The sequence below is a fragment of the Anastrepha obliqua genome, chromosome 1, assembly GCF_027943255.1.
Source record: "Anastrepha obliqua isolate idAnaObli1 chromosome 1, idAnaObli1_1.0, whole genome shotgun sequence".
Lineage (NCBI taxonomy): Eukaryota > Metazoa > Arthropoda > Insecta > Diptera > Tephritidae > Anastrepha > Anastrepha obliqua.
The window spans coordinates 62899769-62918928 of NC_072892.1; the positions used below are offsets into that span (position 1 = coordinate 62899769).

Here is a 19160-nt window from a genome sequence, read left to right on the forward strand (position 1 = left end):
CGATGCAAAAGTTAAGGCAGCAGGAATGTAATAAATTACATCTCCCAACACTAAAACCACACTGAACTGCTTCAACATAAATAATTATTGAAAAATAATTTTATTTTTTTCTCAGTAATACATTTAGGTAAAAGAAATAAGGCTTTATATAAATATATGTTTGCATGCGAGTCCATATAAAGTGATCGAATAACCGAAATTCATTGCTAATTATCCAAACAGCAGATTAAACCCACTCCATATACTTCAGATTGACCAGATTATTTCGACGTTTTCATTATCTCTCGCACTCTGTTCTTCATCGAATTTAAAACTTTTCCGATTCTCACCCAAAAAATCTCCAACACGAAACACAAAATGCTCAAAGAAAGTAAAACACCCATTCCCATGAATACCACGCGCAAGTCTTCCAATTTCAGGGGCACGAATATAGGCTGCTTATTTCGATCTTCTAATGAAATCACACCCATTTGTTATAACTCTACGAAGCTGTGGCGCATCCAGTAGCTTATAAACCCAGCTTCCTGCAGTTTCCAAATGAATTTATTTAGGCTGTGACGATACACTGAATCCTTTTGCATGGGTAATACCAACTGATGCTTTCCAAAGCAAATATCTGTAATTCGGAAAAGCGGTCGAGAGAAATATTTTTGTTGCTCATTGTATATAGGCCACATGTCGGAGACAGAAAATGCGTAATTTGTATCTAAAGTATTTCGCAGTAACAAAAACTCCGAGTTATTGCTGAAAATTGTAAAATTCTGATAATACTCCGAAAAATTTGAGTACTCCTTTAGAAAGGGCACACTACCCGCTGCAAAAGCTATTTTAATCCCACGGTTTAGTGCGTCATCAACAGTCTTTATGGGGGACTCTTTGGGTGCATCCACACTAAAACTCTGCAAGTAAGCACTGTAAGCGGTACCTAGAATCACACCGGCCAATGAGATAATAACGCACACGATTTTATGAATGGTTGAAATGGACCTCCTTGTCCAAAATGTCATACCCAATAGACCTTGAAGCACGGATACATTGACAAAGTTCTCCATAATTGGCTGCTGATATTTCCTGTGAGATATTCGAGCCCAAAGCAAAGAGATCAACACTAAACTGACACAAAATAAAATAACGACCCACTTGTCCATTAAACTATAATAAAAAGTGTGTGGCGGCATTGGTTTTTCCACTGGTATCATAAGACACCAGGTCTTTCGGTGCCCAACAGATGTTGAACTCAGTTTACTTTCACCTGGTCCTATCGGTGAAAGTAAACCAATATCTGCCTCATTGTGCTCTAAAGCTTCTCTCATTCCAGTATAAGGCACAGATCTGTCCTTCAGCGAAAATGGAAACTGAATTGTGGCATTATAATGATGAGCGTATTCCGATAAAGCTCTGCCCATGTATCCACTAAGCGTGGTTGGTCCTTGTTTCGGTGTATAGTTATAAAATTCTGGATACCAACCATTGTCGGTTATACGTAAATGATGTCCATGCATATTTTTTAAATGTTTGGGAAAAAGATCTCGGTAAAATGGTTGGAATGTTCGTTTGACAATTTTCTGAATGGGAAATATTTGTAATGTCCAGTAGCTCCGTTCTCTCACCGCCATATGAGGCTGCAAAGCGATGACGTTTATAGCGCGCTCTTTGGCACAAAATTTAAGAATCATCGCAATATAAGCCTCATTGGCTGTGTCATCAAGGAGAAATATGATCCGACTCTCTATGTTCCAATGCAAACGTTGCCACAATGTCTGCAACAATTGCTCATCCCTCGGCTTGTTTTGGCTAAGTTGAACAATACTAAGTATGTTGTGATTGAAGTGATCCCTAAAACGCTCAATTGGCGTACGGCTATCGATGTTGATGACCGTTGCTATTGGATTTTGTGTGCCAAGTGTGTGCAGGATAAGTGGCACATTTAAGTGGGCCGGATTAGGAGTGTCGCAATTATCAATCCCGATGCTGGTATAAATGAATGTCATAATGCCGTGTTCCAAAGCTTCAGTTACGCAAATATCTTGGACTACTTGAGCAAATTGTTGATACGTTGGTGATAGCTCGATCAAGCTGAGTAGAGTGGTAAGATTCCGGAAGAGCTGCATTTTAAGGCGCACCGAAGGTACTTGACTCTGTTTTATTTGAACTGAATACTTCACTCTCTTCGAACCGTATAGTTTGGGTTTAATGATGGAACTGTTTTCCTCGGCAAAGTAGCAAATTCCACTATGCATGCAAAAGTTAATAGATTTTGCATTTATGACACAATTACTTGCTTTATTGTTTTTTCACACTTTTAACTTAATTAAAAGTGTTTCCCTTGCTACATTTTTTATTACGTTTAAAAGGTAAAGCTCAATGCGTCAATGAAGGACATAAAGGGTTCATCAACCAATATCTTAAGGGGAGTTTCTGAAATGTTTCCTTTGTTACACTCGCATGTTGATGGTTAAAGATGAGGGTAACATCTAATTTACTACCCATCCATAGAAAAAATATTTAGTATATTTTACTGTGTATTACCTTTTCAAGATTTTAGAATATTTTTAGCATTTGTTAATATTTTTTAGTATTTTTTGATATTTAGCCTGGGCCAAGAGTATATAGGTGTCTAAATTGAACGAAATTGTTCGTTCTAGTAAGTGGAGTGATGATCTTTTATTAATAAATCAGTACAAATAAGACGAATTAGGGATAAGAACATTAATATTTAGTATGTAAGACCATCATTTGATTTGCTAACAGCAGCAATTCTTTGGCACATGCTGTTGCACATTCGTCTCTACTTATGGCGCTCCAATAGAGAATGAAAGTATTTTTCAAGGCTATTTGCGATGTTATGCTGTGGTGCTTTATTTTACATTTTGAAATAGCCCACTTGTGTTCTGTGGGTTTCAGATCTGGAGAATGTGCACGCCAATCTAGCAAAACAATGTATCTAAGCCAACGCATCGTAGTCGCTGAGTTATGACAAGGAACATTGTCTTGTGGGAATAAAACTCCATCTATATTAGTATCGCCGAAAATGCGCGTTAACGAAGTCAAAAGTACAATTTCTAATACATTTATGTACATTTGACAGTGCGTGTAATAATGCTGGCTCCGCCATGCTTAACAGTGGGTACCACGCAATCTGTATGGTATTCCTCGCCAACCCGTCGCCTCACGAACGTCACACCAAGTGTTCCAGATACCGGTAGGAAAGGAAAAAATCGTTTCACAAGTTTTGTATTATTTCCTCAAAATTGCACTAGGGTAAGGAGCTGTTGTTGTTGGTATTTCAAAATGAAGTAAACCAAGCCTCCCTCGAAGATCTATTCATCAGACCACAGAACATTCGACCAACCTTCGTCTGTAAAATGTTGGTATCGGAAAGCTTATTCTAAATACTTTTTCCGATTTTTTTCTGTAAGCCATGGCTTCCTTCGCCATGGCCGCCTAATACTTTTGGCCAAGACTGTACGTGTCGTATATTACTCAGGGACAAATTGAGTCAATTGCTATGAAAAGCAAAATAGAGTTTCAAAAATTCAAAATGTATGTATTGAATGTAAGCAAACCATATAGACGCATACGCAACCAATAAGCCGAGGACATGAGTGATACTAAACTTAGGGGCTCTCAAACAACAACGTGGACAACTGAATGTAATAAATGAATGTTTTTGCTATAGTCTTCTCTGAGGCACATAAAAATACGGCTTTGTGCAGCGCATTCGGACATAATAATAAGGAGTATTAGTGGTCGATCAGGCTTGTTCCCATGACATTTATTCTAGGCAGAGGAACAGTAGGAAAGGTGAACTATGAAATGGTGATCCAGGGGTGTTGACTGTCACGGTAAGACCGACGGCATCGTGCGGCTAGCGTTCCATGGGTGCATCGTTTAATTCCTTCCACAACGAGATGGGTAGGCAGATTGCATAGGAAAGTGAATTTCACCCTTACCCTAATACGGATAGGATATGGATGTAATTGAACAGCTTGCATAGAAAGCCAGACGTCGTCACTGACCACTTGCGAACACCTTGAGGTAAGTCCCGCAAGAAGGGAAACGGAGCAACGCCGATATTTTAGTTTGGTGAGATGAAAGGCAACCTGTGTTCTCTGCTATTTCCAAAGGTTCGGGCGACATTCTCAATATAAAAAAAACTGATGTATACAACACCATTCAAAGGGGTATAGGGCCGATCGCCTCCGCGTGGTGCGCCCTGGGTAAGGTAATATTATATTTGGAGGCAGGGCATGGCAAACACGTTTATGGATGGCTCGAAGTCAGACGGAAGAGTTGGTGGCGGAGTATTTTGCGACGAACCCCGCATCAAGCTCAAATTGAGGCTTCCGGACCACGCTAGTGTTTTCTAAGCGGAGCGAGCCACAATTAAGAAAGCAGTGGATTGGTTATTATTGTAAAGGCTGTAAATATCTACTCCGACAGCCAAGTGGAAATTAGGGCCTTGGGCTCGCTGATTGTGCGTTCCAAATTTGTCGGCGAATGCCGGGCTTCTCTCTCGATTCTATCCGGATACTTCGGTTTTATGTTCACTTGAGTTCCCGGTCACAACGGCATAGAGGGAAATTGCTAGATAGATGAGCTGGCCAGACAGGGGGCCCTGGAGACGGCTTCACCGCAAAATGAGAGGATTGGGGTTCCCTTTAGAACCTGTGGTCTGCTCCTGGAAAGATGGGTCACAAGCTTGAAAGGTCGCAAAGTCAATTCACATATGGATTAGAGGCGCGCAAAGAATCTTTCAAGTTCTACAAAGTCTCAGCTTTCGAATTTCGTTGATACCCTTACGCGACTCGGCATTATTTCGAGCCCTTTTTGCGTCAGGTGTATGGAAGATGAGTTGGATCATCTTACACCTTTTCCTTAAGTGTGCTGCTCTCGCGGAGAATATATTATCACAATTATGTATTTCGGTTAGTGAATGTCGGCAACAAATAGAAGGGAGTTGTTTTTTCACTACCCATACAAGCAACACCATACTTCACCTATCCAGCTAAGAAAAGTTTATGAAATTACGACTGTGCGAGTACGTTGGCTATGAATATATTAAAACAATTCCACAAATACTCCACAACTTTGACATATAATACAAAGTTAAATTTACTAAAAGTTTCTCTCTGGATGGGTAGTCAATTAGATGTTACATGGGAAGCATTATCCAAACTCCCCTTAACCAATTCGCTGCTGAATCACTCACTTTCTTAATTGGCACATTGAGCTTTACCTCTTAAACGTAATAAAAAATATAGCAAGGGGAAAACTTTTTAATTAAGTTAAAAGTGTGAAAAAACAATAAAACAAGTAATTGTGTCATAAATGCAAAATCTATTAACTCTTCCATGGATAGTGGAATTTGCTACTTTGCCAAAGAAAATAGTTCCATCATTAAACCCAAACTATACGGTTCGAAGAGAGTGAAGTATTCAATTCAAATAAAACAGAGTCAAGTACCTTCGGTGCGCCTTAAAATGCAGCTCTTCCGGAATCTTACCACTCTACTCAGCTTGATCGAGCTATCACCAACGTATCAACAATTTGCCCAAGTAGTCCAAGATATTTGCGTAACTGAAGCTTTGGAACACGGCATTATGACATTCATTTATACCAGCATCGGGAATGATAATTGCGACACTCCTAATCCTGCCCACTTAAATGTGCCACTTATCCTGCACACACTTGGCACACAAAACCCAACAGCAACGGTCATCAACATCGATAGCCGTACGCCAATTGAGCGTTTTAGGGATCACTTCAATCACAACATACTTAGTATTGTTCAACTTAGCCAAAACAAGCCGAGGGATGAGCAATTGTTGCAGACATTGTGGCAACGTTTGCACTGGAATATCCAAAGTTGGAGCATACTTTTACTTGATGACACAGCCAGTGAGGCATATGTTGCGACGATTCTTAAATTTTGTGCCGCCGAGCGTGCTGTAAACATCATCGCTTTGCAGCCTCATATGGCGGTGAGAGAACGGAGCTATTGGACATTACAAATATTTCCCATTCAGAAAACTATCAAACGAACATTCCAACCATTTTACCGAGATCTTTTTCCCAAATATTTAAAAAATATGCATGGACACCCTTTACGTGTAATGGACAATGGTTGGTATCCAGAATTTTATAACTATACACTTGAACAAGGATCAACCACGCTTAGTGGTTACATGGGTAGAGTCCTATCGGAGTATGCATATAACCACAATGCCACAATTCAGTTTCCATTTTCGCTGATGGACAGATCTGTGCCTTATACTGGAATGAGAGAAGCTTTAGAGCACAATGAGGCAGATATTGGTTTACTTTCACCGATAGCACCAGGTGAAAGTAAACTGAGTTCAACATCTGTAGGGCACCGAAAGAGTTGGTGTCTTATGATACCAGTGGAAAAACCAATGCCGCCACACACTTTTTATTATAGTGTAATGGACAAGTGGGTCGTTATTTTGTTTTGTGTCAGTTTAGTATTGATATCTTTGCTTTGGGCTCGAATATCTCACAGGAAATATCAGCAGCCAATTATGGAGAACTGTATCAATGTATCGGTGCTTCAAGGTCTATTGGGTATGACATTTTGGACAAGGAAGTCCATTTCAACCATTCATAAAATCGTGTGCGTTATTATCTCGTTGGCCGGTATCATCCTAGGTACCGCTTACAGTACTTACTTGCAGAGTTTCAGTGTGGATGCACCTAAAGAGTCCCCGATAAAGACTATTGATGACGTACTACACCGTGGGATTAAAATAGCTATTCCAGCGGGTAGTGTGCCCTTTCTAAAGAAGTACTCAAATTTTTCTGAGTATTATCAAAATTTTACAATTTTTAGCAATAACTCGGAGTTTTTGTTACTGCGAAATACTTTCGATACAAATTACGCATTTTCTGTCACCGACATGTGGCCTATATACAATGAGCAACAAAAGTATTTCTCACGACCGCTTTTCCGAATTTCAGATATTTGCTTTGTAAAGCATCAGCAATTGGTATTACACCTACAAAAGAATTCAGTGTATCGTCAAAGCCTAAATAAATTCATTTGGAAACTGCAGGAAGCTGGGTTGATAAGCTACTGGATGCGTCACAGCTTCGTAGAGTTATTGGAAATGGATGTGATTTCATTAGAAGATCGAAATAAGCAGCCTATTTTCGTGCCCCTGAAATTGGAAGACTTGCGTGTGGTATTCATGGGAATGGGTGTTTTATTTTCCTTGAGCATTTTGTGTTTCGTATTGGAGATTTTTTGGGTGAGAATCGGTAAAGTTTTAAATTCGATGAAGAAGAGAGTGCGAGAGATAATGAAACCGTCGAAATAATCTGGTCTATCTGGTTGGATAATTAGCTATGAATTTGGCAAAATTTTATAAGCACTCGCATGCTTAAGTGTATTGAAATATTGAAACATTTTGTCGTTGAGTGAAAATAAAAGTATTTTCTGGTTTTAAATAAATCACTTAAAATTTTTTCAAAGTTTAAACAACTTGCTGGGCGGGTAACCTGATTGTATTAGATATAAGTGCAAAGCTTTCGTCCGAACTGGTTTCTTCCACATATCTGGTGCTCGACATGTTTTATGTGAGCAGCCAAAACCGTTAGAAAAAAAGTTATAAAAAATCAACGCCGTTTTTATGGCCACTCCAAGCTTCGGAAGGTTAAAAAAATCTGATTAAAAAATGTGAAATTTTGATGAGAATGTTTATGTTCTAATTTTTATTTGGGAGCGAAAGAATATTCAATAGAATATAACTAGTATGAATATATTTTTTGTGCATACGAGGGGTGCCTTTTATATGTCGGGATTTGGCAACCCTGGTGTTGCAATCTGGCAACTGACAGCTGTATCGCAAAGTTTGACATTTTTTGTCTTTTACGTACTCAGAACATTTTGAAATACCAGCGCTATTTGTGTTGTTTACAGTAACTTAAAAGATTCATCTCGGTCCAAAAATGGAATTAAATCGTGAACATTTTCGTGCGATTATTTTTTACAACTTTCGACGTGGATTAACTCAGCAACATTGCATGGATGAACTTAATTCATTTTTTGGCGATGAAGCTCCATCAAGGACCAGTGTTTATCGATGGTATGGTGAATTCAATCGTGGTCGTAGTTCACTCCAAGACGATTTTTGTGAAGGTCGTCCAAAATCTGTTGTTGTTCCGAAAACCATTGATGCTGTGCGCGAACTGATATTGCATGATCGTCATGTGACCTATCGTGAGATCGAGACAATCTTAGGCATTAGTGGGACCAGCATACACATTTGACTGTCAAAAAAATTTGTTCGCGTTGGATCCCACACAATTTGCCAATCGCTCAAAAAAAGGCTCGTGTCGATTGGTCGAAGGAAATGCTCAAAAAATACGATCACGGGGCTTCGAAACACGTCTATGACATCGTGACAGGTGATGAATCATGGATTTACGCGTATGAGCCCGAAAGTAAACAGCAGTCGACTGTATGGGTGTTTCAAGATGGGCCAAATCCAACAGAAGTTGTTCGCGCACGAAGCACTTCCAAGCAAGTGGTCGCCTGTTTTTTCGAAAAATCTGGACATGTCGCAACCGTACCACTAGAACAACGCAGAACAGTAAATTCTGAGTGGTACACAACCATTTGTTTGCCAGTTGTCTTGCAAGAAATTAGAAAAACCAATCGCCAAAGACGGATCCCTCTTCACCAGGACAATGCGAGCTCTCACACATCGGCTCAAACAACTGCATTTTTGAGCACCCAAAACATCGAATTAATGGGTCATCCGCCGTATAGTCCTGACTTGGCACCGAATGACTTCTTTTTATTTCCGTACGTAAAAAACAAACTGAGAGGTCAACGTTTTTAGACAACTGAAGAAGCGGTTGCGGCATTCAGAATGCATGTTTTGGAGGTACCTCATTCAGAGTGGCAAAAGTGCTTCGACAATTGCTTCAAACGCATGCAAAAGTGTATAGATCTTCATGGAGAATATTTTGAAAAACAATAAAGGTATATCTCTCTCTCTCCTTTTCCTCTACGTTATTTCTTATTCCTCTCTCGTGGAACAAAAATGCTCAAAATGTTGCATGGCCTTGAAATTTTACTCTCCATTCTCGCTCGCAGCCGAATGGGTTGGCGCGTGATTACCATACGGAATTCACAGGGAGAACGTTGGTACGAGTCTCGGTGAAACACCAAAATTAAAAAAAAACATTTTTCTGATAGCGGTCGCCCCTCGGCAGGCAATGGCAAACCTCCGAGTGTATTTCTGCCATGAAAAAAAGCTCCTCATAAAAAATATCTGCCGTTCGGAGTCGGCTTGAAACTGTAGGTCCCTCCATTTGTGGAACAACATTAAGACGCACACTACAAATAAGAGGAGGAGCTCGGCCAAACACCGAAAAAGGGTGTACGCGCCATTTATATACATATATATATATTCTCACTCGTCCATCGACGCCTAAGAAGTTTCACTTCAAAAAAAAATCTACTGCGTTTTCAATTAAAAAAGTGATAGATATTTATGGATTACAACGGTACACCGCGAAAAAGGCAGTCAGACAGTTAAGAAAACCTATTATTTGGGCGATTTGAGACGTTCGCGGGAAACAATTCGCCAAAAAGGAGTGGATTTATGAGACAACAACTCGTGGATTTTGCATCATGACAACACACCGTCACACAGTGCCATAATTATCCATGCATTTTTGACGAAGAATGAAACGAGTACCATACAACAGCCATCGAATGCAAGTTAGTGCAATAGAAAATACACTACTGTACCGATGACATCATCCAATGTATGATGCTGTATACAGTAGTAATCAGTAGTATACATAAAAAGTGTACATTATCAGCAACCAATAAACAAAAGAAACCAGAGCCTATAAATAGAGGATTAAGCATAGAAATAAGCTAGTCTTCTATTATACTGAAGCATATGCATTTCAGTACATCTTGGTATCAATAAAATTATATATTTTTTATGTACATCCAGAGTAAGAATTTAATTTACACTTGTCAAAAAAACACTACGGGGATTTTGTGTTTTAACAGCCGAAAGGAAGAAATGTAAAAATTGCAGTAATGGAAGACGACGTGGATGACTATACCGAAAATATAGTTTCAGAAATATTGCGAGAGCTCGATTAAACGCTGGATTAAACGCTGGCATAAGTGCGTTGCAGTGGATGGGGCAATAATATCACTTTTGAGGAATAAAATTGTATTTTGAATTTTTTGTATATATTCAAGGAACTTTTTGATCAAGGTGGTATGAACTGGTGGCCTACTTGGATTCAACCACAAAATAGAATTAACTATTTCAGAAAATTAACCAGCATTCTTGCTTTTGATGCAGTTAGCCAAAGTGGGGCAGCAGGCAGCTGATGCTCATGATGAGGAATCCCCTGTTACAACGAAGCGGTTTAAGGCTAGTTTTTCGGCTAGGATACGGACCTTTAATGTAGGCGTTTATCAGTTTGACATACAACTAGGACTAAAAGTTGAGTTGTTTTCGCAATGAGAACAACTTAAAACCTGAGTTCTGATTTCAGTTCAAATTTGCGTGGTTCAATTTGTCCAAAAACTTTTTTTCGGCTTATTTATGTTTTAGCAAACCAGGTTGCAAAGCGCTAATTTCCTTCTTCGAGTTTAGTCCAAAAAAATTGGCACTCCAGACTAGTGTGCACAGATATGATACAAATTTATATTAGAAGGTGTCAAACTTTTTAAATTTTACCAGTGTATAACACCGATTTGCAGGCATTAAATCAAAGCATAGTAAACATCAAAACAATTTGTATTCTGCGGACAATGATGTTGTCGTGGCAGTACGAAAAAAAGAAAAAACACATTTGCACATCTTCAAATCTAGCCAACACCAACACCAACAGTTTTAATGCTCAAATCAATTTTTCAACACATTCGAAACGAAATAATTTGCATCTAATGTATAATTCAGCAAAGGCGAACAAAATGAAAACAACAAAATTAAAGGCAACGAAATGTGAAGAACAACTTTAACAACACAAGCGCAACCATTCAACATAAACTGAAATGAATAATAAAACAAACAAAAAATAAATCATCGCGAATTTCGTCAATGTGACATCAATAAACCACTAAAGAGGCATCCAACCACTTTTGAGTAAAAATCACCAAACGAGCATCAAAGCAAGTCACCTAGAAATCTCGTTAGCAATACAACAAATGACTGGCCGTTGTGTCGATGCAAATGTGCAAACATACATAGATAGAAGAGGTACATTGCCACAAACGCTAATATGTCGCCGAACTGAAAAAGGCCGCTCGCTTTAGGTTCGAAGTGAGGAGCAATAAATAACCGAAAATAGACAGAGCAGAGTTAATGGTTTCACATCTGTCAAAAGACGGTACCAAATATGTGTATGCATATAGGATATATTGTTAATATGTAAGCATTTATTAGGGATGCCAGTCCGGATACCCAACTCTATTTTAAGTCGCGAAAATTTTGGAATTGCGGTAAAATATGTAGGTAGGTGTTAGGGATGCCAGTTCCGATATACCCGTTTTTTTTTGAGTCTCGAAAATTTTGGGCTTCCTGGTAAATATGTAAGTAGGTATAAGGTATGGCAATTCCGATATCCCAGTCAGATTCCCGAACATTTCGGGTTTGCTGGGAGATATGTAGGTAGATATCCCCAATCAATGCCAATAGAGTTTTTTAAGTCCAGAAAATCACGAAATTTCCGGGATTCGAAATTTTTTATAAAGCAAAAGAAAAAGAGGCAACATCTTTTTTTTTTCTTTTTACTTTCTAGCAAATAACGCGAAGTTGGAACATTTATTTGCGTATGCCTCGGTTGTTAAAATTATCTACATTTTGCCTTACCTGATTTTTATTTTTACATAAATGAATATGAATTAATTATGAGCTGAAAAAAATTATGAAATTCTTTCTACCATAAAATAGATTTGTTTACTTTTTACAGGTGTTATTTGTTTTTTTTTTTTTATTTTAGACAGACCTTAAGTAAGTAACTTATTGCCTTTCGATTTAGAACTATTGAAATAATTTCCACTTTAAATAAAGAAGCATTTATTTATTTTTTATTATACGCTAGGAGAACTTTTCAAATAATATTTAACTTATTTTTTCGAGTTAAGTTGCTGCAAAATAGTCAATACATAAATCCCTGGACTAATACTGGGATTATAATATTGTGATCCCAAAATTCTCTGGTTCTTGAAAATCTAAAAAAATGTGCATCCCTAGCTGGTATATATAACTTATATATTAGGGTAGTTGAAATGGTATGGGGCGCAAATTGGAATCATTTCAACCAATTTTTTCCCCAGTTTTTTTCCGCTTACGCAGTTAGTTTTGCAATGCTTCTAATCGTTTGTTAGGTGTTCAACAAACGATAGACCAAGATTTTGGGCAACCCTCCGAGTGTATTTCTGTCACAACAAAAAACCGCTCAAAACAAAAACACAAAAAAAAGTATCTTCCAATTGTCTTTGTATCTTCCTCTTTTGTCAGACATTATTTCTTTAAACAGGGCGTCGGAATTACCGCCGACGTGTATATTCACCTTTTGGAAATCCTGCTCTGTTAAACCATGGACACATTTAGTTGTTGCTGAAAGAGCAAACGTATTTTAGTAGGATTCCGTATTTGCTAACAAGAAGGGGAAAACTTTGGCTAGTCTCATGAAATTTAATGCTCTCATCATGCCCGTGCAAACATGTGGCGCAGTAGCTTGGACGATGACAATATCCGATGATACGTCCCATATAGTGCCTGAGAGAAAGATTCTGCGTGCTGGATCATGCCGTTCGAATTGTTACAAACGCTCCTGCTCTGAAAGTATTCGATACGGTACTAGCTGGTGGTAGCAGAAGAAAAGGAGGAAAGATCAAGTGGAGAAAAACCTGGCCAACTGGCGCCGGGTAGCATGAGAGAGAAGGTCGCGTAGCTTTGTTAAGCTCGGCCAAAATCGCGAATTTACCTTACCCAGCTTTGTCAAACTACCAAAACACATTGTGCCCAGAAAAATCATTCGGGCGCAAAAAAGAATTGGAGGAAACGTTCAAAAGTTAATTCCGTCCCAGATAAGCTACAAGACAGGCTGGAGTTATAACGTTTCAGGCCCTATCTAACTGTTCAACGACCGTTTTGCTATGCTATTATGAATGCTCTGGTGCCCCAGCTCCGAAATCAAGGCTGCGCCATGCCGATATTAAAATCATCTGGCGATTGCGGTTTATTGGCATAAATCTGCAACGTAAGAAAGATCTACAAGAAAAAGGTTAGCTCGCTGCGTGAAATGTAGCGTCATCCTGGTGGAACCGCATTTGCTCCTGATCGATATCGTCAAAGCCGATCTAGCATTATATTGGAATATGAGTTAGTTATTAGATAGATTGTTTTTTAGTTGTTCACCAAACTTGCCATGCCAAATTTATACACCAAACTATAGAGAGCGAACTAATAATCGTCATTTATGAGAGGTTTTATAATTTCATGGGAAATAATAGGTTCAATTATTTATCAAAGAAGATTGCTGACAAATAAAAATTTCAGGGTCGACAAAGAAATTTTGAAGACGTCCATTTCTTTTCAAAACGTCAGTTTCTTTAGCAAAATGAGACTTTGAGAAACTCAGAGAACTATTGGCATGTGATAAATTACGTTCGAGGTCTCACTTCATCGTGAGTTCGCTCACCAAACTAACGAACTTTAAGGAATAGTCGCACATATTACCTTGTCATGCATTCAGCTCAGGAGAGTCGCACATGAACCGAGAATATGTTAGATCTCTACTCGTTTTCAGTAAGATCTGCTGGTATTGGTATGAACGCGAAGGAAAGAGGATGAAGTTAAGAATTCTGCACCTAATGCTGAATGGGGTATAATAGTTTGGTAATTGAAGGACTTACTTTAGATCCCTTAGGGCCCTTTAGGGACTTACTTTATGGAATTCCGCTGATAAAATTAGTACTCAAGGCGGAAACTATTACTTGAAGATAGAGTTCCTTGCTTACAATGTGGCAAGAAGATTTGCGACTAATTTCTGCTAACAGGCATTTTCGATTGTTAGAATTGTTAGCTCAATTTAGGAGACACAACAATTTTGGCTCTTGTAATACTATTAAGAAGATAAAATGCCAATGTTAGGAACGAAAGGATAAGAGAGAGGAAGGTTATGTTTCAAGGGGTTGTGAAGCAGACCAAACCATGACTACCTATGCTTGTGACTAGTGATGAAATTTCGTCAGGTGTGATATATTAAATACCTGCTATACCCCCGGGTGTAACAAAAAAGTGAGAGCTATAATTTCAGAAACTCAGTCCAGTGAGAGTAAGACTGTTGAGAAGACTGTGCTGAGATGATTCCATCTAATTCTTCAGACAGCTTTAGCACAAGGGACTCGGAGCAATACGCAGTGTCGGTATCAGACAATGCCCGGAAAGTACACAATTGGGACTGGTGTTGCAGAATTCATGTAGCAAATCTGATTTTTTACTTACCTCGATGAAATGCTTGATAAAATGTTTATACATGTTTTTCAATAATTTGGCTCACCCTAATGTGCATACTCACACACATATATTTATATCGCGCTTTGCAGCTGTTGTTGCTGCAGCAATTGCTGGGGCAGCTACACGTATTGTGACATCTTCGTTGCAACAGCTTCTGGTGGTTAGCACTTTGAAAGCGCACTCATTTCTTGTCAGCATTTAAATTTTAAACGATTTTTGGTTGTTAGTTTTCTTTTTTCTGAAACTTATTTTTGCCTCTACTTTGCCTCGACTTGTTAACAGCTCAGATATACTCTGTTTAATGCTGTTTTTGTTATTGCTATTTTAACACCGTTTCCTGTTGCATACATTTCCATACGTACCCACATAAGTGTATGTGTGTGTGTGTGCATGCATTTTATGCTTGCAACATTTCGTCGGCGGTTGTAGCCGCAAGTGACAACGTGTATGTCATTAGCCGCAGTTTATGTTAATACCAGCGCGGCAGGGTTGTTGTTATATTTGCAGGTGTCAGCACTTACTGCTTCCAAATTCTAGTCAGCTTTACAAAAACGTGCCACAAAATTTGTATTCCGCAACATGTTGAACATGGAAATGTGTTAAGTACTACGAGTGTGTGTGTATGGATGCCTGTGCGTGTGTATGTATTAATATGACAAGCTCATTGGAAGGCATACACTCATACATAGGTATAATTCGCAATTTGCCAAATGTGTTGCAGACGCTTCAACCAACAACTAAATACATGGTACTTCTGCAACAAAGGGTAGCAATTTGTTAAAATAATTGTGTTGCAAATGTTGGTGACAATCGCCCAATAATTGCATGTGAAACAAATTTGATTTGAAAATGTTGCAGTGCCTAACGACTAACTGCAGGACTCATTCTACGTTTGGTCGCATATACCCGTAGTGGAATATTTTGAAGCTATGGGAAGAGCCATAGGTCATAATACTAACAAGATGTGTACATTAGGGTTTGTATTTTTTTTTACTTTCTGTCATTATAGCCATAACTGCCTCTTTATTTTCCAAAAAGATCACTGATTATTTATTTGTGACTTTTGCCAAGAGGAACCCTTTTAAGTCGTCAAAGGCCATTGCAAGGATCTCTTGACGATTTATCGCAATGAAGATAGGCTTAATGCCGCGATTGCAGAACAGTAGTTCTGTTCGTAGAATAAATACCTAGCTCGCTTATGTCTGAGCTTCACCAGGTAGAGTGGCGGGCATTCGCGTCGCCCTCCCTACCGTAGGCGTCGCTGTCCAGTAACAGTTATTTAACAGCTGCGACGGTAGTGCATCTTTGTATGCCATGTAAATGGACGATAGCCGGTACCTGTTTCCATTTGTCTCTCAGCCTATTGCTGTGGTGTCTGAGTTGCTCTATTTACGAATCATAACTGTGGTTAATTGTGTTTTAGTTATTATACAAGACCTTGTTTTACCTTCACAATCAGCCGTGTATAGCTTGTAATTAGATGCCCCAAAAATATGCCCTCTGTTGATCCATGGCTCCCGAATGAGGACAAAATTAGGGTAACCTGTTGCCAGGCGATTGATTAGGGCTTGTGCGTAAAGATTTATATGAAAAATACACATTCCTTATGGCGGTATTCATCTCTTCGCTTCGGTTCCAGCGAGGGATTTGTGAGTAGTAGCATAACCTGCGGCTTTTGTTACCGCGGCTTGGATTAAATGCACTTATAATTTGTTCCTGGTCGGAGGGTATAGGGATCCATACGCGTGCCTTCAGTCGAAACGGGGTATCCCTCTTATTGATTACCACGAGCCTCGCCTCAGGGTAAACTGTCCGACCTTAGCTATTGCTGCTTTGTATGGCTCTACTGGTCTTTGGTCGTCACAGACTATGATTTTGATTTGGTCTTGATACCAGCGAGCTTCAATACATGATTTTCTTTGGGAATCACTCTTATTCAGTACACCGATGCTTATGCGATTGCATAACATTTCCCCAAACGATTTGTTGGGTGAGGTGTAAGATTGTTCGGCCTTTTGCTGATAGTTTGACCTCTTCAGTTGACCTTTGACTTTTGGTGGCGCCAGGCGATGTAGTCGGTCTCTCAAGAGTGAAGTTAACGAACACTTCCCTTGCCAATGTAAGCTTATTGAGCCATTAAATCACATCTAATAATATAAAAAATATATTAATATGACTATGAATACCAAATTTTACTAGGAATGTGTCCCGTGATCTCAGAAAATGTAAAGGAATATAAATTTTCAAAATATGCTTTATTTATTTAGCTCTGTTCAGAAACTAAACTTAAGAGCACTACATATTGGTTTAATGTTAGCCCTTAACTTCTTGTTGCCGCTGTTGGCTGCGCTGCTGGCAATGCAAGTGAGTTTAGGCGTAGTAGTGGTGCATAGATTGTCTGCTCTCACACAGGTTAGTTTCTCACACAATTGTAAGATTCGGCGATTTCTGTTATCGAATCTTGGCCCTCCTGCGAAATTTCAATATTCGCCTTATTTTTCGAACACACCTCGTATTCTCCTGAATGAATCATATTTTACTGTGGAAAATTTTTGTTTCTCTGAAAGAAAGTTGAATTCAAGCAACAGTTAATCTGAACAGTACTCAAATACCACTAAAAGTACGTTCATTCATTTGCTATCAATTAACATTTGGAAAACTTTAGCGCTTAACGGCAAACTCATGTTTTTACCCTCACAATTATTGCCAAGTGCTTTCAATAGTCAGTAGTAGGAGTTGACCGTGGAATGAGCTACCGCTTTATGCTACCCAGCGTTTATATTCTAACAGCTCTGCTGGGACTTTGCTGTGACTTCGCTTTTATGGCCAGGAATATTACGGCAGTGACCAATCAGGAGCAAAGGCGCATTAAACCACCATCAGCTTGTATGGTCAAGAAGGGTAAATAGTCAGGATATCCACTCCTAACTGACAGTTTACTTGGCGTAGTGCATATAAAAATTATGACAATGTGACTGTTTCTGAAATAATTACGTAGACATCTAAGGGAGCATTCCATGGTTCGTACGGGACAGATCGTACGAATTTTTACAGTTTACAGCCTTAATTATAGACAAACCACAACTTTTAAACGAGTTATTTAGTGTACAAAACGTGTTTTAAAATATTCGCATATCTTTGCAAAATCAAAAAAAAATTATATGTTCGTACGGGACAGCTCCAGTCTACCACTACTCTGAGTTATAGTGAATTAAGTGAAATTTCAGCGAAACTAATAATATTAACAAGAAAACGAAAATGACATTTGATTGTGATTGTATTCGAGTTTATTAGCACAACAAAAACATTTAAAACATATTTAGTTTAAATTACTTATAGTGTAAAAATGAAAATGTTCGTACGGGACAAATTGTGTTCGTACGGGACGCGTACGAAATTCAGCTCTTAAATTTTGATTTTAACGTTCTCTAAAGGGAAAATTTGATGCTGTTTTTATCTTGAGCATGGCTTTTACATCTAACTTCGCGCCCATTTGCTAATATTTCGTGAAATTTGGATATTGCGGGTATACCTAGTGTCACATACATAAAAATGCAACCCTAACAATCTGGTGGCTAATTGGCATAGAGAGATATGAAGAGCAGATGAGAGAGAGTTAACGAAAACATCGAGGAGTCGAGTTGAACTATCGAAGCGTGCGGTATAACATAAAAAATGCAATTACTGAATTAAATATATACATATTGACCTGTAATTTTATGTGAACATTTTTCTGATTAATATTAATTAAAACTTTAAATATAATTCTTAACTGTTCCGATTGATAATCCAAGGCATCTCACTTGGTAAGTTCCTGACACTAGGCTTGGATGATTCCCAGGGACGAACATCCCGAATTTGGCAGCTATTTCGGATGCAGAAATATAAAAAATGGATGTTGAAGGAACTAATGTGGCAGCAACTTTTGCGAAATCATTCGCGTTTTGGATTACAGTATTGCTTCCTTGGCTACGGGCTTTTTGATTAAAAAGTCTTTTTATATTGCCACCGACACGGTCTACAACTCCCTTACCATGGGAAGTGGCAAAATACTTCCATTCGAATTGTTTGCTATATCTTTCAGAGAGATATACCAATAACGAGACCATATAACGATTTTTGAATTCAGAAGAAGGACCATCACTCCATATAACTTCTTTAATTCTTTCGCCATGATCTGCTGCAAAAATTTTATCACACAAATATGTCACGAAGGCGAATATATTGTCTTTATCTTTTTGCTTTGTATCAGAGCATATCACAAAAGTTTTACATTGTGCCATGAAAAATGAAGCAGCGGTAAAAAGAGTAACACTTTCCCTGCTCCATAAAGCTGACTGCACCTCGTTTTGATATGCGCAAGAATAAGACATAGCAAAATCAATTTGAAGTATTCTTGCATGTTCATTATTTTTATCGCTTTGGAATGCTTGTGCTTGTACTCTTTTTATATTTATGTGATACGTGACATATAGTAAGTCGGATATAAGGTTTTCGTATAACTCTCCACAACTGAAATGTGTCTGTCTTCAGTTTTACTTGATCGTCTCCTTTTTTCCATTGCTTATAAATTATATTTTTTCCTGGGTCATAAGGTATTACTATTTTACTTCCATTTTTACATGTTTCGCA

At 38.5% G+C, this 19160-nt stretch overlaps 1 protein-coding gene across 1 annotated transcript in view; it reads left to right on the forward strand.

The window, feature by feature from the left end:
• Positions 1–5483: 5483 nt before the first annotated feature.
• LOC129253295 (uncharacterized) overlaps positions 5484–19160 on the forward strand; it is a 33985-nt gene continuing 20308 nt past the window's right edge. The window contains exons 1-3 of the mRNA XM_054891602.1: positions 5484–6454; positions 6524–6805; positions 6851–7202. Of these exons, the coding sequence (XP_054747577.1) occupies positions 5484–6454; positions 6524–6805; positions 6851–7202 (1605 nt within the window). The remainder of the gene's footprint in view (positions 6455–6523; positions 6806–6850; positions 7203–19160) is intronic.